Here is a 27,711-nt window from a genome sequence, read left to right on the forward strand (position 1 = left end):
TGTATCTGCTCCTGCTCAGGTGAGTCATTTGTTATCTGTAGTGACTCCCTCAGCAGTTTACGAGCTATCGACCAGTGTTTCCCTCGCTCTCGTCTGGTGATGCCTGTCCTGGAGTCCCTCCATACTCTTGCCCATTGCGGCTGCTCTGTGGTCTTTGTGTGGACCCCTAGTCATGTCAGCATCCCGGGTAATTAACATGTTGACCGCCTGGCCAATCAGGCCACCAGTCAACCAACTCTGGACATTTGCCTCCTGGAGACTGATTTGCGAGCAGTCTTACACCGCAAAGTTTTCGCGCTTTGGGACGCTGAATGGCGCGATCTGACCACACCTAATAAACTCCATGCTGTCAAGGAGACGACGACTGTGTGGCGGTCATCCATGCGAGCCATTCGCAGGGACTCATTTATCTTTTGTTGGCTCCACATTGGCCACACCCTGGCTGATGCACAGATATTTACTGTGCCATGAGGACCCGCCTCTCTGTCGCTGCGGGGTGGCTTTGACGGTGGTACACATTTTGTTGGCCTGTCCGCTTAGATGTGCTCAGGCAGACATTTATGCTGCCTGATACGCTACCTATCCTTTTAACAGATATCACTGCCATGGCAGGCTTAGTTTTGCGTTTTATTCAGGCAGGGGTTTTTATACTTAATCTGAGTGTTTGTCTTTTTTTGTTATGAGTCTGGCCTTTGGCCTACGATTTTAGACTGGGTTATGTTTTAGTGTGTTTCTAGGTGGTTGGCTTTTCCTTTTTTGTCTCTATGGTCGGCCAACCACTGTCACACTCTGTGTGATTTTAATTCCTTTTGTCTGGTCTCAGTCTGTGTCTTTCTTGTCCTATGTCGTCTGTTGTCATGTCCATTGTTCGTTTTTATTCTGTGTGTGTGTTTGAAGTTTTGGAAAAAGGGACCGATGACCGTAGCAGTCTGGTCCCTTTAATCCCACAAACCAACCAACTTTTGCAGGGCCTTAATCCACGGCACCTGTCTTGGCTCCAACACCCGCAGGGAAGAGTATGCAAAATGGCAGGTTCCCTACAACACACTGTATTCGGTGGCCATTGCACAACGTACACAGACCACATAGTCTACAAGAAAAGCGAGTGAACGTAATTACTAAACAGATTTGCGGACACTTGAGAAGAGCATGCCAGATTTGCACTCAGTTGCAAGGGCTGTATTTCATGCACCTTGATATAGGGAACCCAACTTACATCAGCTGCAACCATCGCTGATGACGTAAGTTGGGTGAAAGTTTTATTTTGCCCAGCCTGTACAACGACTGCATAAACAGGTGTCAGTGAAATCTGCAAAATAGGCTTAGAGCACTCTACACATTCGTTGTTAAGTTTCGGTGAAAGTGAAGGCATAGTGAAAGTGTGAGTGAATCAATGACAAAGCAATCAGCAAAATAGGACGTGAAGCACATTCAGCCCATCAGACTAGACTGTCACCTTCTGCTGCGACACCTGCACCATAGGGCCACTGTTAATCTGAATAGTCGGCACAGTGTAGCAGAAGGCTCCTGAACCTTCACCTAAATGTTAATCTGGTTAAGCGGTGGTGTTTTTCTTGTAGTGGTGCTTTTATGAAACCATAGCCTGCCTTGGAAACCATTCGGGAATTTGGTGGAATGTACCGATTGCACTAGACTTAGTTACATGGACAGCAGATGTCGTCGCTCTACTGACAGTAGGAATTACACACCCGCTGTCCTGTGTGCAGACAGTAAGCTTTTTTTTTTAAGGACACTCACATAGCCAGGGGGCTGATAGCGAGAATTTGTAGGTTATCGGTTTTATTTCTTTTTTATGGTAGTTCATTTTTTATTAATTTTATTTGTTTTTGTTTCGACATAATTCTTTGTTAATCCTAGGCATATTCTTTATTACAAATACTTTTAGCTGCGAACTGATTAAAAAAATTAAGAAACATATTTAATGTAAATGTTTTAAACATTGAATAGATTTCAACTAATTTTAGATAATAAGGAATAGGTTTAATAAATAGAGCTATAAATAAATGTTACTATCTTAATTTTGTTTCTTATGAAGAGTAAAAGTTCGAACGATAGCAAAAATTGTAGATGTTATTTGGCAAGTTGAATCTGGTGCCATGTTCCCGTACAAAATAGAATCCAGGAGTACTGTATCACTTTATATTTCTCGCACGTACTGATAAAGATGGTAATAGTTTAAGTGGCAAGAATTTTTTCAGAAATACCATGAAGCACGTAGTCTTTGTAAATCTCAATAAAGTTTATTATGCATTTAATGTTACCATGAGGTATGTGGTGGTAAAATCCATACTAATGAATCACGAGAAAAACAATTATACATAGTAACTTCAGTTATTTACCTGTAGTATATAGATTAATTAGTGTGAAGAGTTAATATCAATGGCGTTGAGAACCAGCTGAAATCGCTGAAACTGAATTAGCCTCGAATTAACTATAATATACCATAGAACCTTTCAATGAGAAACTGTGTCCAGTGTCAGAAGTGGAGGGGGGTGCATCCCAAGAAAGTGTGTTCCGTACCTTGCTGTTCATATTATCTATTAATGAGCTCGAGGGCAATGTCAACAGCAATCACAGATTTTAGCAGACGATACTCTTATCTATCGATGCTGTTATCTACAGTGATTTGCTATCCGAAAAGTCTTGCACAAATATACACTCATATTCTGATCACATTAATAGCTTGTACAACTGCAAGTGCTTCACAAAACAAAAATGCATAGTATCTTGTATCTACAGTTTCAATTAATCACAGTTTTAATCACTCAACTCATACATAAACCTGTCTGTAACAACTTGTGGGGATGCGGAATGTGTACAAAGCAGGTGACAGTCTTTGGTTAGTTGATGGGATACTCGGAAAAAGCAGTCACTCTTACAACAGAGTTAAGTGACCTGTTCTAGACTACTGCTGTAGTATATGGGAGCTATTTAAATAGGTGTATTCTAGATTACTGCTATAGTGTGTGGAACCCATATTAAGTAGCTGTAACAAGAGATATTGAACCTATTTAATGAATGTCAGCACAGATGACACAAGGTTGTTTGGCTCACACGAGACTGATACAGCATATTGAAAAATCTGACCTGATGGACGAGTGATGATGGTCGTCGTCAGGCAAAACTTCAGTGTCAAAGCACCTGAATTAACAGTAGAATTAGGGAATGAGTACGTAAGGAGATATAGAACTGACTGCAGAGTGGCTCCACAGCACGCACGGAAGGTAGGAAGCGCTACTGGAGAAACGTGCTGATGGTGCGCGACTGTGCCGACAGGTGGTGATGGACCACGGGGCGCTGCTGAACCCAGTGATGCGCAGCGGTCGCGGCGCCATGCTGACGCCCCTGGACGCGGCACTGCACCGCGGCAACCGGGGTGTCGCCAAGTACCTGCAGCTGCACGGTGGCGTGCCGGCCGCCAGGCTCACCGACAAGGCGGCCAGGCTGCGCGGCGCCACGCAGCAGCACAGGTAAACAGACACACAGCTAGCAGGGAGATTACAGACAAAGAGGCACAGCATGAGCTGCAAATCTGTAAACAACCTGCAGCTGCACAGGGGCGTGCCAGCTGCCAGGGTCACCAACAAGGCGGCCAGGCTGCGCGGCGCCACGCAGCAGCACAGGTAAACAAACAGACAGCTAGCAGGGAGATAACAGACAAAGAGGCACAGCGTGGACTGGAAATCATTAAACAACCTGCAGCTGCACGGCGGCCTGCCGGCCGCCAGGCTCACCGACAAGGCGGCCAGGCTGCACGGCGCCACGCAGCAGCACAGGTAAACAGACACACAGCTAGCAGGGAGATTACAGACAGAGGCACAGTGTAGGCTGCAAATCTGTAAACAACCTGCAGCTGCACAGGGGCGTGCCAGCTGCCAGGCTCACTGACAAGGCGACCAGGCTGCGCGGCGCCACGCAGCAGCACAGGTAAACAGACACAGAGCTAGCAGAGAGATATCAAAGAGGCACAGCGTAGGCTGCAAATCTGGAAACAACCTGCAGCTGCCACGCGGTGTGTCAGCCGCCAGGCTCATCGACAAGGCGGCCAGGCCGTACATTGCCACGCAGCAGCACAATTATGGTCTGCAGTTCAGTGTCTCTCAGTGAAAAATTGGGCCACATCCAGTGCTCCTTTGCTTCCAGCCACAAATAATCAAGGGTGAATTTCGTGGGGCATTTAGGACTGATCATGGATTGTTGCATATCCTAATATTTGCCACAATCACATCTGTCATCATATTCATCTACAAGGCCTCGCTTGATCAAGATTCTCTTCACTAGTGCCCTCCCCATTCTGATGCAGTTCACGGCCCTCCAAAACATCTATTTAAGTTCTCACTGTTGGCTACCTCCTGTTGTGGAGATTAGTCACTTGTAGGCTCTGTAATGTTCTTCAGAAATCTTTTGTGGAATTAAAGTATTCGAGCTCCATAGGAACTCCAAATAATACTTGTGGGGCTGTGGTCATTTCACAACAGTTTGCATTCTTGCCAGATTTCGATTATGTCATCACACACTGTCGACAGACTTGTCCCCTCCTTCCACCCCCCTCACCGCTTGAGATGACCACGTGGTTCGCACACTGGGCTCGCACGCAGGACTATGGTTCAAACCTGTATCTGACCTTCAAGACGGTGGAACAAGCCCATTTGTCCTAAATATAAAATATAACATGGCAGACATAGGCCACATCTTGTACTAGGTTTTTGATATCCCTATGATGTCACAATCCAAGATGGTGGGGTTAAGAATATTGGGTCATATAGAATCCTTGTCAGATTTTCCGCAGCCATTGTGTGATGTCATAATCTGAGGTAGTGGACTTTGCGGATACTGGGACAGCCTGCGTGGATACCATGTCACTTGTTTTCTTGGTTTAAAATTCACTAGACATTCCCCTGACGTCACAGACTCCTACTTTTAAAAGATTAGGGAATTTTTAAAAAAATCAGTATGGTTACTTGTACAAAGTACACAATCAAATCCTAAATTTAAAATCATGGGACATTCAATATAATTGGATCCCCCTTGACATTACAGTTGACAGCTAAATTTAAAGCAGTACAGTGTTCAAACAATTTCCCTCACCCCACTTGTGCTACATCTACAGCTACGTGATCACTCTCCAGTTCACAATTATGTGCCTGACAGAGAGTTCATTGAACCACCGTAAAACTACTTCTCTACCATTCCACGCTCGAGCAGCTCTCTCTTATTATATTGTTGTCATCATTCCTCCCTATGAGAAGAAAGTTTGCGATTCAAGTCTCATGAGAAAGTGCCGCTGCAGCGAAAAACCCCTATATTTTAATGACTGCCACTCCAGTTTGTGTATCACATCCATGACTCTTTCTCCCCTACTTCACGATAATCCAAAACGATCTACACTTCTTTCGGCTTTTTCGATGTCCTTCATCAGTCCTAACTGATGCGCTTCGGACCCTCCACAACGGTACTCCGGAAGAGAGTGGACAAGCATAGTGTAAGCAGTCTCTTCGTAGACACGTTGCATTTTCTAAGTGTTGTGTCAATAATTCGCTGTCTTTTGTTTGCTTTTCCCACAACATTATCTATGTTATCGTTTCAGTTTAAGTTATTAGTTACTGTAACTTCTAATTATATAGATGAAATGGCAGCCTTTAAATATGTGTGATTTACGATGCAACCGAAATTTAGCGGATTCCTTTTAGCTCTCATGTGAATGACTTTACACTTTTCATTATTTAAAGTCAATTGCCACTTTTCACAACAGACAGATATTTTGTCTAAATGATTCTATAATTCGTTTTTATCATCTGATGAGTTCAGAGGACAGTAAATGACAGCCTCATCATCAAACAATTTAAGTGGGCTGCTCAGATTGTCTCCTAAATCGTTTAAGTAGATCAACAACAGAAGAAGGCGTATAACACTTCCATGAGAAACGCCACATGTCGCATCTGTTATACTCAATTACTTTACGTCAGATACTACCAACTCTGACCTTTCTGACAGGAAATCAACAATCAGTCACACAACTAAGACGATATTCCATAGCCAAAGTCGCTTGTGACGAACGGTAAAAGCCTTCTGCAAATCTAAAAATATGGAATCGATTTGATATAAGTCGACAGGAGTTACTAATTCGCGAGAATAACGAGATAGTTCTGTTTCACAAGAACGATATTTCCTGAATCTGTGTTGGCTGTTTGTCATTAAATCGTTTTCTTTGAGATAACTTATAATGTTCGAATACAGTCTATGTTCAAAATTATACTTCAAATCGACATTAGCGATATGAATCTGTAATTTAGAGGGTTACTCCTATTTCCTTTGTAGGGTACTGGTGTGACCTGTGCAACGTTTCAGATTTTAGGCACGGGACTATCGACAAGCGAGCGGTATTATATGATTGCCAAGTATGGAGTTATTTTATCAACATACTCTGAAAGTAAAGTGATTGTTAGACAATCTTGCTTAATTGATTTAAGCTGCTTCACTACACCAAGGATATCTTCTTTTAACTTTCTCATGTTTGCAGTTGTTTCTGATGTTAGTTCCGGAATATTTGCTTCGTCTTGTTTGGTGAAGGAATTTCTGAAATCTGTGTTTAGTAACTCGGCTGTAGTGGCAATGTCATCATTAATATCATTAATGTTATCGCATAGTGAAGGTATTGATTGCGTCTTGCCACTGGTGTACTTTACATTCAACCACAATCTCTTTTGGTTTTCTGCCATTTTCGTTGCGGAAACTATAAAAAGCATCTCGCACTGAAGTTCGCGCTAAATTTTGAACTTCTGTTAAACTTTTCCAGTGTGGAGTTTTGTATTACTTAAAATTTGCATGTTTTTTCGGTGCTTCTGCAACAGTGTTCTGACATGTTTTTTGTACCATGGAGATCAGGACCATCTCTTCTTAATTTGTTTGGTACATATCTCTCAACTGCCGTCCATACTATTTCTTTGAATTTATCCCACATCTGGTCTAGGCTTACATAATCAGGTTGAAAAATGTGAAGACTGTCTATTAGGAAAGCGTCAAGCTAACTTTTATCTGCATATTTTATATTTCATGTTTATTTTTGGTGGGTTTGGATGTTACAACCTTTTGGCCACTAATCCCTGTATCCATCACGATGCTCCTTATTTGCTCAGGACTGTTTGTCCCTAAGAGGTCAAGTATGTTCCCATAACCATTTACCCTACGAGTGCGTCCTTGAGAGCGCATTCATTACGATTTAAAACGACCTTTTATGCCCTCCTCCAACTTTAAACATGTATTTTCACCAACATATAGAAGGTAAACCGAAGTCACCACCTACTACTATGTATGAATGGGGTATTTGAAATAACACTTAAGTTTTCTTTGAACTGTTCAACGACTGCTGTTTAAACAATTGGCACTGTAAGTTTGGAGCTGACTTGTCTCAAGCTTAAGTCCACTTATATTATGGTCATATTTAAATGCTTAAGCAATTGCCACCACTGTTGGGATATGATAGGAAGTTTAATTATGTTTGTTTAAACAAATGTGGGATGGTCTCTTCTGGACGTCGTGCGAAGTCCGTTCCAGCGATGTGCTAGCAAGCGCGAGTGCTGCCCACTCACACGGTGCCGGAGTCGGAGGATTGGGCCGTCAGCCACCACTCTCGAGTGCTGTTGGTTCCAGCTGTATTGACAGCGCACCTCAGGTCACGTTTGAGAGATGGCTACAGTCGGCAGCCAATGGAAGCCGCTGATTCGAAGCCACACTGCCGCATGCTGCAGAGCTGGTGCTAAGTTCACCTGGTGGTGTGACTTTAAGAGTGGGTGATCATATTTCAAAGCATCTCCTCTTGTAGAAAGGATGTATTGTCGTAACCTAACGTGGGTCGCAACATACTTACTGAATATCATAATCACATAGCAGGTCATCCGTCTTAAGTACTTAACAGATCGGTTTATCACATGCTATAGACAATGATTCGTAGACTCTCATTAACCACTGACAGAGTCGTTCTGGCACTACTTTGACGTCATTTCTGGACTGGCAGACTTTCCTTCAACTGGCACTGAACTTTGCGACGCGGTACACACCTCGCTGGATTCTAATTGGAAAGCGCAAGTGTTCAATTCCTCGTTCGGTGATCCAGAACGTGATTATTTATAGTTTCTCTAAAATGCATAAGGCAAATGCTGGAATGATTATAATGAAAAAGATCACATTAGATTTTCTGTACTAATCCCAGACCGTGCTCAGTTTTTGATGACTGAACTCGTAGTCGTAAGAATTTTAAATCATAACTTCCTTTCCTTCATTCATCTCAAATTGATACATTTGTCATCTACCATCACTGCGACTTAGTATCATCATCATCATCATCGCCATCATCATGCAAACATCATATACAAAGCATTATCACAAATGAGAGTCACATTAAATGACTGAAGCAATTCTAGTACCAACCATGGAAGTCTGGGTTTTTAGTCTCTCAGTTACGGCCCGTAGGTTAAAACTGAGGAAACTGCAAAAAAGTAGGAATTTAAGGAGATGGATAAACAAAAAGAACCAGAGGCTGTAGAGAGTTTCAGAGAAAGCGTTAGGGAATGATTGACAAATACAGGGGAAAGAAATACAATAGAAAAAGAATGGGTAGCTTCAGAGATAATGAAGGTAGCAGAGGATCAAGTAGGTAAAAAGACGAGGGCTAGTTGAAATCGTTGGATAACAGAAGAGATATTGAATTTAATTGATGAAAGGAGAAAATATAAAAATGCAGTATAAATGAAGCAGGCAAAAAGCAATTCAAACGTCTCAAAAATGAGATCCACAGGAAGTTCAAAACGGATAAGCAGCGATGGCTAGAAGACAAATGTAAGGATGTAGAGGCATATCTCACTAGGGGTAAGATAGATACTGCCTACAGGAAAATTAAAGAGACCTTTGCACAAAAGAGAACCACTTGTATGAATATCAACAGCTCAGATGGAAACCCAGTTCTAAGCAAAGAACGGAAACCAGAAAGGTGGAAGGAGTATACAGAGGGTCTATACAAGGGCGATGTTCTTGAGGACAATATTACCGAACTCGAAGAGGATTTAGATGAAGATGAAATGGGATATATGATACTGCGTGAAGAGTTTCACAGAACAGTGACAGACCTGAGTCGAAACAAGGCCCCGGGAGTAGACAACATTCCATTAGAACTACTGACGGCCTTGGGAGAGCCAGCCATGACAAAAGTCTACCACCTGCTGAGCAAGATGTATGAGACAGGCGAAATACCCTCAGACTTCAACAACATTATAATAATTCCAATGTCACGGAAAGCAGTGTCGACAGGTGTGAAAGAACCGAACTGTTTAATAAGTCACGGCTGTAAAATACGAACACGATTTCTTTACAGAAGCATGTAAAAACCGACCTCGGGGAAGATCAGTTTGGATTCCGTAGAATTGTTGGAACACGGGAGGCAATATCTGTCTTAGATTAAGGAAAAGCATGTGTAAACATAGAGGAAGCTTTTGACAATTTTGACTGGAATACTCTCTTTCAAATACTGAAGGTGGCAGGGGTCAAATACAGGGAGCAAAAGGCTATTTACAATTTGCACAGAAACCAGATGGCAGTTATAAGAGTCGAGGGGCATGAAAGGGAAGCAGCGATTGGGAAGGGAGTGAGACAGTGCTGTAGCTTACCCCCGATGTTATTCAATCTGTGTATTGAGCAAGAAGGAAAGGAAACAAAAGAAACATTTGGATTAGGTATTAAAATCCACGGAGAAGAAATAAAAGCTTTGAGGTTTGCCGACGACACTGTAATTCTGTCAGAGACAGCAAAGTACCTGGAAGAGCAGTTGAGCGGAATTGGCAGTGTCTTGAAAGGGGGATATAAGTTGAACATCAACAAAAGAAAAACGAGGATAATGGAATGTCCTCGAATTAAATTAGGTGATGCCTATTGCAATAGACTAGGATATGAGACACTTAAAGAAGTAGCTAAGTTTTGCTATTTGGGCAGCAAAATAACTGATGATGGTTGAGGTAGAGAGGATATAAAATGTAGACTGGCGACGGTAAGGTTAGCGTTTCTGAAGAAGAGAAATTTGTTAATATCGAGTATAGATTTAAGCTCCAGGAGGTACTTTCTGAAAGTGTTTGTATGGAGCCTAGACATGTATGTAAGTGAAACATGGACGATAAACTGTTTAGACAAGAAGACAATAGAAGGTTTCGAAATGTGGTGCTACAGAAGAATGCTGAGATTAGACGAGTAGATTACGTAACTAATAAGGAGGTACTGAATAGAATTCAGGTGAAGAGGAATTCGTGCCACAACTTGACTAGAAGAAGGGATCGGTTGGCAGGACACGTTTGGGTTATCAAGGGATCACCAGTTTAGTATTGGAGGGCAGCGTGGAGGGTAAAAATCGTAGAGGGAGACCAAGAGATGAATACACTAAGCAGATTCAGAAGGCTGTAGGTTGCAGTAGTTACTAGAATATGAAGAAAATTGCACAGGGCAGAGTAGCATGGAGAGCTGCATCAAACCAGTTTCTAGACTGAAGAGCACAACATCAACAACTGCCACTGTGCAGTCACGAAGGGGCGTATCTACAGCATCTGGTAGTTTGGCATCTGAGCCAAATTTCCAAATTGTTGCTCCGCAGTTTAGTTTCCCTCTAGTGCTGTCATCCAAATGCTCTGTTTGTGATTTCTGTTTGGTGTTGCAGGGCGGCGCTGTCGGAGACGCCGGCGTCCGAGGTTCGTTTCTCGGGGACGCCGGAGTGCCTGGTGCAGCCGCGGCTGGGAGCTTCCCTGGCCGCCAGCCCCCTGGGGACGCTGCACCCGGACCTGCCCCGGGCCGACAGCCGCGCCCTGCAGGTACATCACTCACCGCACACCGTCTGCGGCGCGGCGGGAAGCTATCCTCGCACTGAGACGTCAACTTTTGCAAGTTGTGGCCCATTTCCGTATATCCGTTCAAGGTTTTTCACTGTAACCCAGCGTAAACGCCAATGGCTGTTAGACTGTATCTCGTTATGAGGCAGAGGAGTCACTGTCTGTCGCCAACTGCAGTTCTGCCAGCCGTTGCACATGTAGAATTGGAATGGTCTAATACGGGTAGACACCTATTACTGGCCTAATGCGTTCATTTAGAAACGCCATTACTGATCTATAAATAGTGCTGCCATAGTCATTTCAGTACCTCTGTAGAAAAGCGTGTTTCTCATCTATGAACCTAAAACGAATCTTTTCTGCCCATTCTTACAGCCATTTGATGGTCAGATGAACCACCTGTATTATACAGTGAGGTGACAAAAGTCACGGGATAGCTATACGCACATATAGAGATGGCGGTAGTATCGCTTACACGGTGCATCAAACGGTATTGCAGTGGTGGAGCTGTCTTTTGTACTCAGGTGATTCATGTGAAAAGGTTTCTGATGTGATTACGGCCGAATGGCGGGAATTAACACACTTTGAACGCGGAATGGTTGGAGCTAGACGCATTGGACATTCCATTTAGGAAATCGTTAGGGATTTCAATATTTTGAGATCCACATTGTCAACAGTGTGCTCAGAAGAACGAATTTCAGGTGTTAGCTCTCACCAAGGACAATGCAGTGGCCGAAGGCCTTTGCTTAACGACCAAGAGTGTGCGTAGAGTTTTCAGTGCTAACAGTTAAGGAACACTGCATGAAGTAACCACAGAAATCAATGTGGAACGTACGACGGACGTATCCTTTAGGTCAATGTGGCAAAATTTGGCGTTAATGGGCTATGGCAGCAGGCGACAGACGGTAGTACCTCTGCTAACAGCACGACGTCGCCTACAGCGCCTCTCCTGGGCTCGAGACCGTATCAGTTGGAGCCTAGACGTCTGGAAACCATGAGGTAGTTAGATGAGTCCTGACTTCAGTTGGTATGAGTTGATGATAAAAAAGGGATCCACAAGTTGTCAACAAGGCATTATGCAAGCTGGTGGTGGATCCATAATGGTGTGGGCTGTGTTTACATGAAATGGACTCGATCCTCTGAACCGACCATTAACTGGAAAAGGTTGTGCTTGGCTTCTTCGGGACCATCTGCAGCAATTCATGGCATTTTTGTGGATGACAATGCACCATGTCACCGGACTGCAACTTTTAGCGAGTGGTTTGAAGAACATTCTCGAGAATTCGAGCGAATGATTTGGCCACCCAGATCGTCCTACACGAATCCCGCCGAACATTTATGGGAGGCAATCGAGAGGTGAGTCCGTGTACAAAATCCTGCACCGGCAACAGTGCCGCAATAATGGACGGCTGGAGAGGCAGCATGACTCAGTATTTCTGCACAGAACTTCCACCGACTTGTTGAGTCCATCCCATGTCGAGTTGCTCCACTGCGCCCGGCGGGAAGAGATCTGACTCAATATTAGGAGGTACCCCATGACTTCTGTCATCTCAGTATAGATTTGAGCTAGCCTAAGGGCAGAAGATCGTAAAATCATCCACAAGCAACAAGACTGCTTGCAACGGATGAAGTGCTTCTTATGGCTGCTGCAAATAAGGTTACATATAAAACGCTGTCTTGGATAACATCATTAACCTGATTAAAACAATCTCATTGGGCATCGCCGAGATGATAACAGCAGGAATTCTTCTTAGGGAAGATCGTATGTTCTCAGCTTCATTTCCTTTAAGTTGGTGAAAGGTATTATACAACCTGAACGAAAAACTCTTCTATAGCCACTTCCAGTAGAATTAGGCTGTCAAGGACAGATGGATCAGCTGCCGGGTGTTTCAGAATACGACAATGCACACGCTCATCAATCTTTACGTACAAATATGTGCGCTGACACTTAATTAGCTATTTCGTCTCTGCCAAGTAACATTATTGCCTCTATCCACTTGTCAGGATGTTTTCCGTCCCCGATGCTCGTGAAAATAGTTAGGGAGTTAATCTTCAGTGTCGGAACACAGATGACAGAACAATGACATAATTTATTTGTTCTGTCCCTACGGCTGCTTCTCGAGACACGCACAGATTAAATTCTAGCTCCCATGTGGGGAATAGGTTTCCTTGTTTCCTTGTCATTATAGAAGTGGTTCCACCTTCTTAGTTCAATGGTTAGTGAGATTATGGAATTCTTCCAACGGTCTCTTGTGTTTCTTCTCTTGCAATTGGAAAAGGTGTCACTTTTTCTACCTATGGGCTACATGCAAACCACAGTAGAGCTCCACGCATGTCACTGATTGACTAGCGTTCTTTCACATTCAGTTACGGAACAGGCAGACTTACAAGCTGGTCGGATAGCCTCGGACTGGATTTTCCTGTAGCCCAGTTAGTCACAGTGTCAGTGTGCTCCACCATGTCCTGAGGGCTGCCTCAGTTTTCAGTGGCCGTAATGTGTTTTGTTTGCCGTCTTTTGTGTCCAACCAGATGGCTTCCTTTCAAGTGCTGCTGATTCAGGGAGGCAAATCCGTAGTGGGAAGGGTCCAAAGCATTCATGACCTCTTTCCACTGAGCTGTTCACCAGAAGGACGAATCAGTGCAACCCTGCCTCTGTTCAGGGGCACATCACAGCGGCAGATGTTAACAGAGTCCAACAGCACGTAGTGTGCGTTGAAATCTTCAAGCGGAAGGAATCAAGGGTTTGGGGGCACGATGCTCCGGGAAAATCTACATCTACAGTGTGAATGGGTGGCAGGTGTAAAGAGCAAGCCGTCTTTCTGATTGATGCGCACCTTCTCCCAGCAGTTGCATATAATTTAGTGGTAACTGGGATAGGTGAGGAGCTGTACGTGCCATTTAGGTGACACAGATGTCCGACTTTTGACCCCCATGCCCTGAAGCAATTTTTTCATATGAATGAAATTCTCCTTCCACTTCTTCTTAAACTCATTTTGCAAGTATCAGGTTTTCCCTATTGCGGCTATTTGCGTGGTCTAAATCTTTCCACGTGGTTTTTAGGCTTATTACTCTCCTTCAGCTTGTTGCTTTGTTTTTAAATAGAAATTTTGATAATCTGTCGTTCTCCAATATACTGGGTGATCAAAAAGTCAGTATAAATTTGAAAACTGAATAAATCTCGGAATAATGTAGATAGAGAGGTACAAATTGACACACATGCTTGCAATGACCCGGTTTTATTAGAACCAAAAAAAAAAAATACAAACTTTCAAAAAATGTCCGACAGATGGCGCTTCATCTGATCAGAATAGCAATAAGTAGCATAACAAAGTAAGACAAAGCAACGATGATGTTCTTGACAGGAAATGCTCAATATGTCCAACATCATTCCTCAACAATAGCAGTAGTTGAGGGATAATGTTGTGAACAGCACTGTAAAGCATGTCCGGAGTTATGGTGAGGCATTGACGTCGGAAGTTGTCTTTCAGCATCCCTAGAGATGTCGGTCGATTACGATACCCTTGCGACTTCAGGTAACCCCAAAGCCAATAATCGCACGGACTGAGGTCTGGGGACCTGGGAGGCCAAGCATGACTAAAGTGGCGGCTGAGCACACGATCATCACCAAACGACGCGCGCAAGAGATCTTTCAAGCGTCTAGCAATATAGGGTTCTTTTTTTGTTTTAATAAAACCCCATGTCATTCCAAGCATGTGTGTCAATTTTTGCCTCTCTATGTACATTATTCCGTGGTTTATTAAGTTTTCAGATTTGTATTGACTTTTTGATCACCCGGTATTGATATGCTCTTTTCAGTTTCATTTCTGGACTTCCATTGAGAGGCATTAGACAATAGTTCGCTTATACCTAGTCTTGTGTATCTTGACAAACATGATTTCTGCACGCTAGATTCTTATTTCACCGCTTTTTTTTAAATTAATTTTTCTGCTGGAAGTGAACACGCTTTTCTTTCTTACGTTTTAGCAGTGTTTCTCCCTCACTTTTCTTTGTAAGATTCGAAGGCTTTCAGCAAACTGGCTCTGTTAGTTGCAACATTGATCCTAATTTGTGCTGTTCGATGAGCGTACATCAGGAAGCTACTCGTCTCTCGTGGTTAACCAGTCATTAGCCTGTATGCTTCTGGCGTCAGGAACCCGGAAGACCAGCATAAGCATGTTTCTCGGACCACCAGTACCAACAGTGATTCAAAACCGATACGAGGGGAATCCCAAAAGTAAGGTCTCCTATTTTTTTATAAATACAGAACTCTGTTTGTGTGGTAGTTGGTCACACTGTTATGAAGAGTGTTTCACGCACTGTGTATAAGTAAACATGCGCACGCCGCGCTGAGGAGCTCAGTCTTGGCTTGGCAGCCGCTGAGAATGGGTGTTACCGCAAAGTGCGAATTGCGCGCAGTTATTCGGTTTTTGAACACAAAGGACACTGCGCCGATTGAAATCCGTCGCCAATTGACGGAAGTGCATGGTGAGTCGTGCATGGATGTCAAAAATGTTCGTAAGTGGTGTAGAGAGTTTGCAGCTGGTCCGACCGAAATTCATGACGAACAAAGGAGTGGGAGACCTTCGATTTCTTAGGAGACAGTGTTGAAGGTTCAGCAAAACATGAGAAGATCGGCGGATCACCCTGGATTATCTCTACACGTTGGTTTCTGAGCTTTCCCGAAGCAGCGATTCAGCTCCGACGGCGAGGTGAAAGAAGTAGTTCATAACTTTCTGAGCAGCATGGCGGCGAGCTGGTATGACATGGGCATACAAAAACTGCCGCAGCATCTACAAAAATGCTTCGACAGAAATGGTGATTATGTCGGAAAATAGCTACATGTTCACGCTGTAAACTAATGTAAACCATTGTAGAAATAAACAAGTCTATGTACTTATAAAAAAATAGGAGACCTTACTTTTGGGATTACCCTCGTACATCAGGTTCGACACGTTGGCCTGTTTGTCAGAAGGATTATGTTGCTTTCCACAAAAAAGGAATATGACGCCACTGAAATGAAGCTAAGTACGAGAGTTCGGCAGTTTGAATGAATGATTCCTGTAAAGACGTCACAGGTGCTACTTCTGGCGCTGCCAGGTGTTTTTCGTTATTGGAGGGACTGCGCCAGGGTGAACTCAGCCTAGCGAGGCCAGTCGAATAGCTACACGAGTGATAAGGAGCGGCTACAAAGTCCAGGAAGATGACAATGGCTGGAAAAGGCAACATGCCATTCCAGACCAAATCGGTCACCATCGAGTGGTCTTCGGCTCTGATCACGAGGTTGCCGTTTCCTTCCACGAGTTGCGATTGCCAGAAGCGTCTTACAATGTTCATTAATCCAAATCAAATCCTGAAACGTTAGACAACGTTTTTAGAAAGTCGAATACAGTTGTCCCTGTAACGATGTTGCAGTACTCGCTATTGGTTCCTAATTTGCCCGAAGACTGACGCTTTGAATCGTTGTTAGCTTTACCGTCCCCCATCAATCATGAAAATGTAATTTTTCTATGTCGTGTCTTTAGAGATATTGAATTTCAAGTTACGTTTAGAACACGAAGGATGATTGAACAGCTCTGCACTGCAGACTAGCTTATATTACTGTTTTATGTCAGCAAAATAACCAAGCGAGTTGGCTTAGTGATAAAGCCAACATTCTTGGGAAGTGGGTTTCAAACTCCCGTGTATCTATCCTAACTTTGGTATTGCGCAAGTTCTTATAGTAACTCAAGGTGGACGAAAGGACAACTTCCTAGAAAATATAATTGCCTATTTCGTGGCCTTGTTTTCCGTCCCTAACGAACTCAACCTTAATACTCCTCCTCCTTACTTCACTGCACTGACCTCTGTCCTTCGAAACTATTTATCAGCTGCTTTCGACAGTTCCATACATTGGTCGCTCACTATCTGCAACGGTGTTTGATGCGCAGAAAATCACCATCCTATCTATCCACTGCTCGCTTTTAGAGAGAAGACAAAGTTGTCTTTAACGTACTCTGACTGTTTCCAGTAAAGACCACGTCCCGTGCGGTCACACTAGTGCATGCTTTGAATACCAGAGTTCCCAGACGCGAAGATGCGCTTAGCTCATCTCTGGCAGTGGACTTTGTATACTTGGTAGACCTACCTCTGGGCCCAGCCTTAAGCAAGTGAGATGCACAATGTTGGCTCAAAATGGGAAAGTATGATTAGATTAAGTACATAATGACCACAATAACCACTCCAATGAGCTAATTAAAATATGTATTGATAAAGTGTGGCAAAAAATCTAAGACAGAGCAGTAACAAGGAGATATTAGCAGGTCCTCCGAAACATAAAAGAATGATCCAAAATGTCATACTTCCTTCCGACCAAAGGAGCTATACAGTTCCTGACGGGACATGATTAGTCTCCCAACTGCTTGCTGAAAATACGACAACACGCCAAAGACACTTGTATATGTGGAACAGTCGGCACACTGGACAACATCATCTCGTAGTCTGCCATTAGACGATGTATTACAGACATGGACGGGAAAGGTTTTTGGTAATCCAAATTCTTTAACATAATAAGGAATGAGGAACTGTAGAGTAAGCTGAACTCGCTTACAGGTAAAATATCAGCATATGAACTGGGAGCCTACAGTGAAGAAGAGGCCATACACGATGACAACGAGACGCACCATTGCAGAACGTCCACCTAGAACCACCTTCCGGAAGCAGTGATGAGACGGACCTCGGGGAAAACCAGGAAGAATTTTCTGAGACCCCACCGACCATCTCCCAATCTCTAACCTTGGGAGGCGCGGCAGCAGCCCCTGTAAATGCTGCGTTGTGACTCAGCGCTCCAGGACTAATAATCTACCTTAATCCGATACCAAGTACAGAAGTGAAGTGTTATGCCTACTGTTGTATAGTAGAGTAGCCCACAGCTATAAATTACAAAATTTGTGTTACAGCAAAGTAGCATAGACCAGTAGCATGTGCCTTCTGGAGTCTGAATGAGCTTATACCCGCGCACCAGATGGGAAAGAGTAATATGTGGAACTTCCTTGAAATCATTAACTTTTATGTAGATATTTTATGTAGATCCCCCCAGCTTAAACACCATAACGTTACACTAACACATTTTAAATTATATTAAAATATTATGTATTATATTCTTGCTAACACGTGTAACATTTGGTCTGTTCTTATATCTAGATAACAGACCATAAGAAAATATCAAATAAATAAAAATAATTACAGCTTTTGCCGGCCGGGGTGGCCGAGCGGTTCTAGGCGCTACAGTCTGGAACTGCGCGACCGCTACGGTCGCAGGTTCGAATCCTGCCTCGGACATGGATGTGCGTGTTGTCCTTAGGTTAGTTAGTTTTAAGTAGTTCTATGTTCTAGGTGACTAACGACCTCAGAAGTTAAGTCCCATAGTGCTCAGAGCCATTTGAACGAATTACAGCTTTTCGATTAAAGCTGCCTAACGTAACTGGTTATGTAGGGGTCCCAGAAGTGTAGCTTTCAGTTGTCAAATGCCTCTTGCAGTACCGTCGGGTATTTACACTGGTGAGCCACAGCATTACGACCATCTGCTCACCAGCGTGTTGCTCCACCTTTGGAAGGCACATTCACCTGTGATTGTTAGTGGCATAAATTAGACAAGTTCTAGCTAGGCCCTGGTGGTATGTGGGATCAGATGTCTACGCGTGGGTCAAGCATAAATTGTGAGCCGGTCGTTTGTGGGCGTGCAGATGGCGCCCGATAGCATCCCACGTGTGTCGCATCGGGTTCAGATCAGGCCAATTCGGCCTCCTCTTACCACCGCAGCACAACTCTAACCTTGTGACACCGACAGTTATCATACTGCAACTTGCCATAGCTGTCAGGAAAGATACACGCATGAAGGGATGCGAGTATTCCACAGCGTTCATATAGTCCAGAGCTGTCACGGTGCCTTCGATTACAATCGCAGATCCCATAGGATAATAATGTCCGCACCGCTCTTGTTATACATTGTGCACGTGTCGAGCAGTCGTTCGCTTGGATAACGGCGTATCTGGTCACGATGATCCGCCCACTGCAACAAGAAAGGTTATTCCTCTAGTCAGGCGACATCTTTCCGTAGGAATATACGGACAGTTTTCTTCAGCGGGCGAATACCTGTCTTGGGAGAAGCTATTCACTGTCAGGAAATATTGTTTCACTAATGTGCTCCTTACCTTTCCTGCCTTCTCTGCGTTTTCTTAGTGCTTATGGATCGACAGTTACTGCAGAAGTGTTGTGAGAACCAAGAATCGCGGGCTACAGCGCACACGCTGAAACAGCTTGTGATGTGTAACTGGAGCCTGACACTGCGCAGAGATTTCGAAGAAGTCGCGGTACGGTCATTTGTGTATTCGGTCCCGTGTGTCGACCTGACCATACCCACACCCACTGCGTGGAGGCTCTAGCAGGTGTGGCGGTTTGGGCGCCAGTGCATGCAGTGGCGCCACAAATCACGACGGAGCGCGCTGGCGCCTCTAAATTTACGCGCTAGTTGGCTGAATTACAGTGCGCCAGTAGCGCAGTTGCTGTTGCCCTCGCTTACTCTGCAGCGGAGCCGCAACCCAAGTTGTACCTCATTTGTATTTACATCGGCCTGAAACTGTCTTCGGCCATGCTCAGCTGTGAAAAGTACCTTGTATGTCAGATTGCACTTCAAACTACACTGACGGGAAAAAAATCTCAATACAAAGAAGGAGTTGTGTTAGGCGTGTTTCTACATATTAAAGATTACCTCTTTTCAAATTACGAGTCAGTCGCATAAAAGTGACGCTAGTAACGCCGCTATGAAGATGCACAACAAGCTGTAACGGTTGTGAGCGGTGGTTATCTTTGGACGTAATGAGTAAATGGTAGCAGAGAATGCCTTTAACAGAGCGAAGACGCATTATTACCGACTCACCGAGTTTAAACGAGGTCGCGTAATAGGGCTACGAGAAGCTGAATAATTCTTCTGCGATACTGCAGCAAGAATTTCAGGAATGCAGCCACTGTATACGGTTGCTGGCCGCAGTGGTCACGGGCAGGAACGATGGCAAAAGGACGGCCACGTGGCTCTATCGGGAGGGAAGACCATCGAGTATGGCGTATGGCTCTGGCGCATTGCACAGCGTATGCAGCAGCAGTCTCAGAAGCAGTTGGCACCACAGAGACACAACGAACTGTTGCAAATCGGTTACTTCGAGGACAGCTCAGAGCCAGGAGCACTATAGCGTGTACTGCCCCAAACCATCGCCGTTTGCGACTTCAGTGGTGTCAAACTAGAGCTCACTGGAGAGCAGGGTGCAAGAGTGTTGTGTTTTCTGATGAATATTGGTTCTGCCTCGGTGCCAGTGATGGCCGTGTGTTGGTTAGGAAGAGGCCACTTGAGGTTTTGCAAGCAACCTGTCTCCATACTAGACGCACTGGACATACACTTGGAGTTATCGTCTGGGGTGTGACTTCGTACGTTAGCAGGAGCCCTCCCGTGCAGCCTGACTGCGAATTCGCTAGTCATCTGGTAATTCGACCTGTTGTGCTGCCACTCATGAACAGCATTCCAGGGGGTGTTTTCCTACAGGATATCGCTCGTCCACACACCGCTGCATTAACCCTGCATGTACTACAGAGTATCGACACGTGGCCTTGGCCTGCTCGACCACCAGGTCTGTCCCCAATCGAGTACGTATGAGACATCATCGGACGACAACTCTAGCGTCATCCACGATCAGCATTAACAGTTGCTTTACTGACCGACCAAGTGCAAACAGCCATGGAACTCCACGCCATAAACTGACATCCGGCACCTGTACGACACAATTAGTTTGCAATGTTAACCACTTAGATATGTTACCTACACAAATGTATTCCAAAAATTTCATTACTCAACATTAATTATTTCTTGTGTTGTAATTTTTTCCGTCAGTGTATTTCGGATTGTAACAAACCACCGAGCGAGACGGCGCAGAGGTAAGACGCTAGTCTTTCAATCCGGTCGACACCTCCGTCCGAATTTAGAGATTTTTCCTGGTTTCCCGTAATCAGATAGCGTAAATACCTCAACGTCTCCTTCGAAAAGGACATGGCCAATTTCCTTCTCCAGTCCGAGATAGAGTTGCGTCTCTATTGACCACATCGTTGACGGAACGTTTCTTCAACATCAGAAACAATGAAACCAGAGAAAGAATGTAGACACATCGCTGATGACAGTGTGACTAATGACACCGTTGACTCTTCAGCTGTGGACGCTAACACATGTTATTGCGATGGCAGTCAACAGAGGGTTAGTCAGTTCGAATCCTAATGGTGGAAAAAGTTTCATTTGACCGGAAAGGGCAGAAAAGATAATTTGGTTATTGGTCCAGATAACCAGACAACTACATAACGAAGAATCATTCCAGATGACTAGACAAAACCATAATGTGATGGATGAAATATCGAACGTGTCTTAAGTGAACTGTGAAGTGAGCCGTGTGGCGTTGTTGATGGTTAGTCGTGTGTCGGACGAGGATCTGCAACGAACTGACGTATTGTGCAGGGAATGCCAATTGAATCTCAGTATAGACAAGTAATGTGCTACGAATTCATAGAAAGCAAGATTCTTTATCATTTGGCTACAATATAGTAGTTCAGCAACTGGAAGCAGTTAATTCCATAAATTATCTGGGAGTAGGCATTAGGAGTGATTTAAAATGGAATGACGATAAAAAAATTACTCGTCGGTAAAGCAGATGTCAGACTGAGATTCATTGGAAAAATCCTAAGGAAATGCAGTCCGAAAACAAAGGAAGTAGGTTGCAGTATACTTGCTTGAATACTACTCACCGGTGTGGGATCCGTACCATATAGGTTTGATAGAAGGGATAGAGAAGATCCAACGGAGAGCAGCGCGCTTCGTTAGAGGATCATTTAGTAATCGCGAAAGCGTTACGGAGATGATAAACTCCAGTGGAAGACTTTGCAGGAGAGACGCTCGGTAGCTCGGTACGGGCTTCTGTTGAAGTTTCGAGAACATACCTTCACCGAGGAGTCAAGCTTTATATTGCTCCCTCCTACGTATATCTCGCGAGGAGACCATGAAGATGAAATCAGAGACATTAAAGCCCTCATAGAGGCATACCGATAATCTTTCTTTTCACGAACAATACGAGACTGGAATAGAAGGGAGAAGCGATAGAGGTACTCAAGGTACCCTCCGCCACACACCGTCAAGTGGCTTGCGAAGAACAGAAACAACATTACTCTAGCGCACGCCACGTGAACTTCGTTTTATTTTTAAAATGGGTATCAGACCTCGAGTGTCATGCACTTCTTTTATTGATAGAACAATAGTTTAAAAAATCGGAACACCCACCATGAGCGGCCCTGCCAGACAGCGTTCCTGCGACTCCAGAGTTGCCTGGTGACTTTGCCTGCCAAATAAGAGACTGAACGAGTGAAGGCCAAATCCGAGCCACCATTCAGCTGCGCGTTCCGTGGAATGCAATACTTGGGAAGCTGAACGTTCATGCGGCGTAGGCATGGAACAGCGGTCCGGCAAGGAAGCATCTGCAACTCGAATTCATATTTCCTTCTTAAAGGAAAAGACATTCTTGCAAGACGTCAGCCCCAGAAATTGATCGTCATGAAAATTTGGGCTTTAATTCTGACAGCGCTCAGTTACGACCTTCTGAACTCACAGCACCTAACCTTTCGCACCCACCGTTTGTATGTCACACGCTAGGCCCCACTGCAGGAGCGTAATACGCGAACGCCAGATACTGCTCAGTGGAGCTACAACGAGACCCTTCCTATTTGAGGGATGTTGACAGCAAGGGAAGAGGAGGGGGAAAGTGGACGCATCTTCCAAATATGTTCTGAAATCTTGTTCGGCAGTACGTATTATTTTACGTGAAAAATAGGTGAGTAATATGAGAACGGTAAATAATAGGTCAACTTCACGAACGTATACGTTCAATTTCAACAATATCCCCGTATTCATATTCTGCAGCTGTATATAAGCTTAATACTCCATATGAATAAGCCTTAGCAAGCGACGAACTATTATGAAATGACGTTAACGGTTTTCAGTTAGCAATTTCATCACGCCAGTCACGTTGATGAATGGCACGTCTCGAAATATACTTCACTTAAACAGCGCCAGCTTTAAAATCGAAAGAAATTATCTTACAACTTCGATGGTAATAATTAAACAGCGCTACGCTACTTCTTTCTGATCCACTCATTCATTTCATTCATTTACACTATATCTGGAATCACAACATAAAAGTGTTGGTAGCAAAGAGGTCTCTGGGATAGGATACAGGTTAGAAACCGTACACTTTGATACAACGAACGGAGCACAGTACCAATGTCAGTTTGTACGACGGTGTACAGTACTTCGCTCTTGGGCATTAGGCTGCTGAATTGATACGGATCCAGTGACAAACAAACAGTGCGAGCGAAATTTTAAAAGCTGTACTTACAGAAAATCATAATTGCTTGCTGTCAGAAATGGCCCAAGTGTGATATTTTCTCCTTAATTTATGAGGTCGAGTTGATGATATAGCCTTGTAAAGACGCGTGCACAGTAACCCGAAAAGGCAAACGAATGACAGGCGGTGGTTTTAGCCTAGCGTTAGTCGCCAAGGCATTGGCGTCCGGCCTGTCGTACTCATCCTCAACAAACCGAGGGGCTGGGACAAAGATATCCGGCCCTGTGGAAACGCAGTAGGCTCTGATGACTTGCTGAGGTTGCTCCATTTTGTTATTGTTATAAAGTACCGTTTTAATGACAATATTACTGGCCGATATCGTGAGGCAAGAAGAGAATTTAGCAGTCGTCGCCTGGCAGCAGTTATTTCAGTGCAAGAAGCTGATCACCAGAAGAAGAAACGACGCTCGTGGACAACCTGTCTTTTAAAAAGTAGGGAGCAGTGTCGTGGTACAAAGTTAATATCTGATCTTAAAGTAGACTTGAGATATGTGCCATTTCATGATTTTTTTGCGAGTGAGAGCTGTTTGCAAATTGTTTTTTTTTTTTTAATTGTCTAAGCCTTAAAATTTCCAAAGATGACATCTCTTTGATGAGAGCTGTATCTGTAGTAAAAAATATCCGTAAAGATTCCATTTTCTCTTTCACCTTGTGCGCACTGTTTTATAACAGATCACTTATTTCCTCAAAGTTCCCAATCGCAGTTCGTAGGGTCCCATAAACATTTTCGTTCAGGATAAAACTATCAGATTTGATGTTATCTCTCTATTCCAGTCAACACACTAATATTTTTAGACACAAACAATACATACCCGTTCGACAGACACAACAAATCGCTACTTAACCAACGAACATTCGACCCTGCGTCCACACTAGGAGATGGGTCCCAAACCCAACTCACTGCCAACGCTTTGGTACTACCGCCGGCAATACGAACCAAAATCAGGCCGACCGCTTCATGGTGTCCGATTACTACACACTAACAAGGGAAACTCCCTATCGCATCCCACTCAGATTTAGTGGTAAGATGGTCAGTGGACAGCCCTTGAAAAACTGAACACAGATCAAGCACGAAAACAGGGAGAAGGTGTACTGAACTGTGTAAGGATAGACCTCCAGACGCACGTACCTACTATTTGTTCTGCACAAGTACCACATGTTATGACCCTCGTGTTCCGTTCTGGATTTTTGGCTCTAGAATTCCTTTGTTGTAACATAGTTCACACCCGTTTATTTGTAGTTTTCATTTCTGTGAGAAGTCTATGAGATATTTCGCCTGGTCTAACTAATCACACATTTACTTGCGGCGGTAATGTATTCTTACTACATAACTCGTATTATGTAACCAATATATATAGCATGGCAACTGCCAAGGTTACGGAAGGAGAACAGAACGTCAAAGATCGGACGGACAGTTCACAAATGTGTGAAAAAAACCTGTGCACGAGGTAAATTTGAACACGGATCTCCCGTTTTGTGGTCGAGCACGTCAACCACACAACCTCGACGTCATCATTCTTGCAGTTCGCCCGATGTCGAAGGTATTGAGCTTCGACCGTTTTCTGTTTCTATTTTGCTTCTTTTTTCGCAATTCAGTACACTTTCTTCTTGTATTCATGATAGACGGGCTACCCCCTGCGCCATTTTATCATCAAATCTGAGAGGGGTGCGATGGGGAGTTTACCTTGTAAGTACATTTTATCCAACGAAGCGGTTGGCTGCCTTTTCTCAAGAACCAAGAAAAATATGGCACTGTAATAAAGTCAGCGTTTGTGCATTGTATTCATTCTGGACTGATCGGTTTATGACTGCCCAATTGCCGAAACAAAAATCTTTAATATGTTTCGAAGACTGCCAAGAAGTTATAAAATGGTCCTAACTTCTTCTTCTTTACTTTGACTGATTCCGATTTACTACTACTGTTCGATTAAGACAGTTTATAAAAAAGTTGGAGGAGCTGTCATTCGGCTTCGTGTTCTATGGCGATTTGCTCAATGTCCTACAAGTAAACAAGTAGCTGATATCTTTCTCTCCGCCCCCTTAGTTAGCTCGTAAAACTTGAAAGTGCCTTACTGCACGTAACACATAAAGGTTCTGTAGCAAAACATTCATCAAAACACATCATAAACTTTTGGGATTAAAGCGCCATACACCTGTCCATTCAACCCAACCCATCGACAGTTTGTTTCCATCCTGAACTAATGTGTCTTTGATATTATCTGGTAGATTGCTTCCATGCCTAAGAAACACTGACGGACATCGCGTGTTCAAAATGTTAAAATGTGTGTGAAATCTTATGGGACTCAACTGCTAAGGTCATCAGTCCCTAAGCTTACACACTACTTAACCTAAATTATCCTAAGGACAAACACACACACACCCATGCCCGAGGGAGGACTCGAACCTTCGCCGGGACTATATGCACTGCCCATGACTACAGCGCCTGAGACCGCTCGTCTAATCCCGCGCGGCGACATCGCATGAACAGGACACAAGCACATTGAAACGCATACAGAGTAAATACGTATAAGTCAGACATATAAACAGAAAAAATATCTATGAATATTATTTAACGAGAGCCGCAGTATCAACAAATAACTCTGGGTTGTTTTTTGCTGCTGAGGATGGATATGCGGGTAGGAAAACGTCTTTCACAAAACTAGTAAATTTGGTGCATATTGGCTTCTTATTGATAGCAATCAAGATGTGTTAGAATTCAAAATGTCCTTGATGGGAAACTAATTATTAAGCAGTGCAATCAATAAACAAGAAATTGATACGTGATTGGAATAAGGTTAATCTCAGCATTGAAGATAGACCGATGACCTGGTCTGAAACGACGCAGTTGTTAGCAGCTTCAACTCCAAGTCGTTGTTAACGGTTTATAAATGCCTCTGTTGTTTTACGAGCACTATTTTTAATAATGTGAGTTCACAGCATTAATAGAGAAAAATTGTTCACTCTTTATCCCTAATGACTTCAAAATACCAATAGTTAAATTTATAACCATTAGGCTAATAAGACTTTGTTGTATAACAAATATGCAAATTTCAGATATTGAAATTGCCCTTAACAGCACAAATGTAGGTTTAATTTGAGGAGTTATTGAAGGAAAACTGTTAAGAGGTAAACTGAAAACTGACTTGGACCCATGTAACACACTTTACTAATATTTGTATATAGGACATTATTTGTTCTGATGTTTCGCAACAAAGAAATGTCGGTTATAGCCGACAGAGTGACTGCAGTGACGTCATGCTACCTGAGACGCCTGCTGCAAGATCTCTGGTGGCGACGTTCCGCTGTCTCGCCGATCACCGCTCCGTCAGAATACACCATAAGTCAACCCAAGCTGGTCCAAAAGCAGAACGGGACAAGGCCAATCGAGTTCATTTAATGCAAAAAACGCAGTTTTCCAAAAACAGCACTGGACAGCCGGCGGAGCACCGAACCCGAAGCGCAGTCCACACATTTATTTTTCACTTAATCGAAATTAAACCGTTCAGGAACTGAGTTCTCTCATAGATTGCAATATTGTTTTGGGCATATTAAACTAGATCGTAGACAGCTCACTGCTCCAAACGAAGACAGTTCGTTTCACTCGTAATATTTAGCTGAACTCGTAGTTGCAATGCGCCATAGCTTCCGACGCTCCTCAACTGTCTCCCCGTAACATTATGTTAAATTTCCTAACGAGCCGAAGCTTCTAAAATTACACACATACGTGGAATTAACATTACACAATAAATAACACTTTTGAGTCTACGTAATATATTACATTGCATATGTACACGTAAAATCATTACGTTCTAAGATAATCAACGTTAACAGGGAAAACAGAAACAAAACAGAAAAAAGAAAAAATACGTACTGATTTCATTTAAGTTTTACAGAAGTCTAAACCATTAGTAGTAGTAAAGGTACAATACAATAACATTCGCCAAATAAGCTGGTTCCAGTTAGTTCTACGAGGTGCAGTGCCCGTAAAGTTATTGAAGAATACATTGTATTTTAAATGATTGACTGAATCTGTATTTGGCAAATTAACTAATGTAGAAGCGATTATTTATTTTCAGAGGAAATGCACAGTTCTTAAATCGGTGCTGGCGATTAAGACCCACATTTATTCTTAGAATTAACTTTTTGTGTGAAGGTGTTTTGATAGCGGCGCCCATAGCGGCGGAACACTTTTTTTAATGCAGTCAATCTAGAACACAAGTCGCGGCTTTTATACTGGTATCTTAAATCTAACTGGGGATTTTTGTTTAGGGCCCTTACCATTGTGGTTCATTCGAGACAAATTATAAGAATTGTATTATTACTGAATGTTAGCGCTTGGGTTTGGAGACAATTTCAAATAACATTTTA

The 27,711-nt window shown here is 43.5% G+C and overlaps 1 protein-coding gene across 1 annotated transcript in view; it reads left to right on the forward strand.

The window, feature by feature from the left end:
- Window positions 1-27,711, forward strand: part of LOC126270168 (uncharacterized) — a 342,447-nt gene that overhangs the window by 217,007 nt on the left and 97,729 nt on the right. The window contains exons 7-8 of the mRNA XM_049974090.1: window positions 3,298-3,491; window positions 10,715-10,865. Coding sequence (XP_049830047.1) covers window positions 3,298-3,491; window positions 10,715-10,865 — 345 coding nt within the window. The remainder of the gene's footprint in view (window positions 1-3,297; window positions 3,492-10,714; window positions 10,866-27,711) is intronic.

This window comes from Schistocerca gregaria, chromosome 1, assembly GCF_023897955.1.
Source record: "Schistocerca gregaria isolate iqSchGreg1 chromosome 1, iqSchGreg1.2, whole genome shotgun sequence".
Lineage (NCBI taxonomy): Eukaryota > Metazoa > Arthropoda > Insecta > Orthoptera > Acrididae > Schistocerca > Schistocerca gregaria.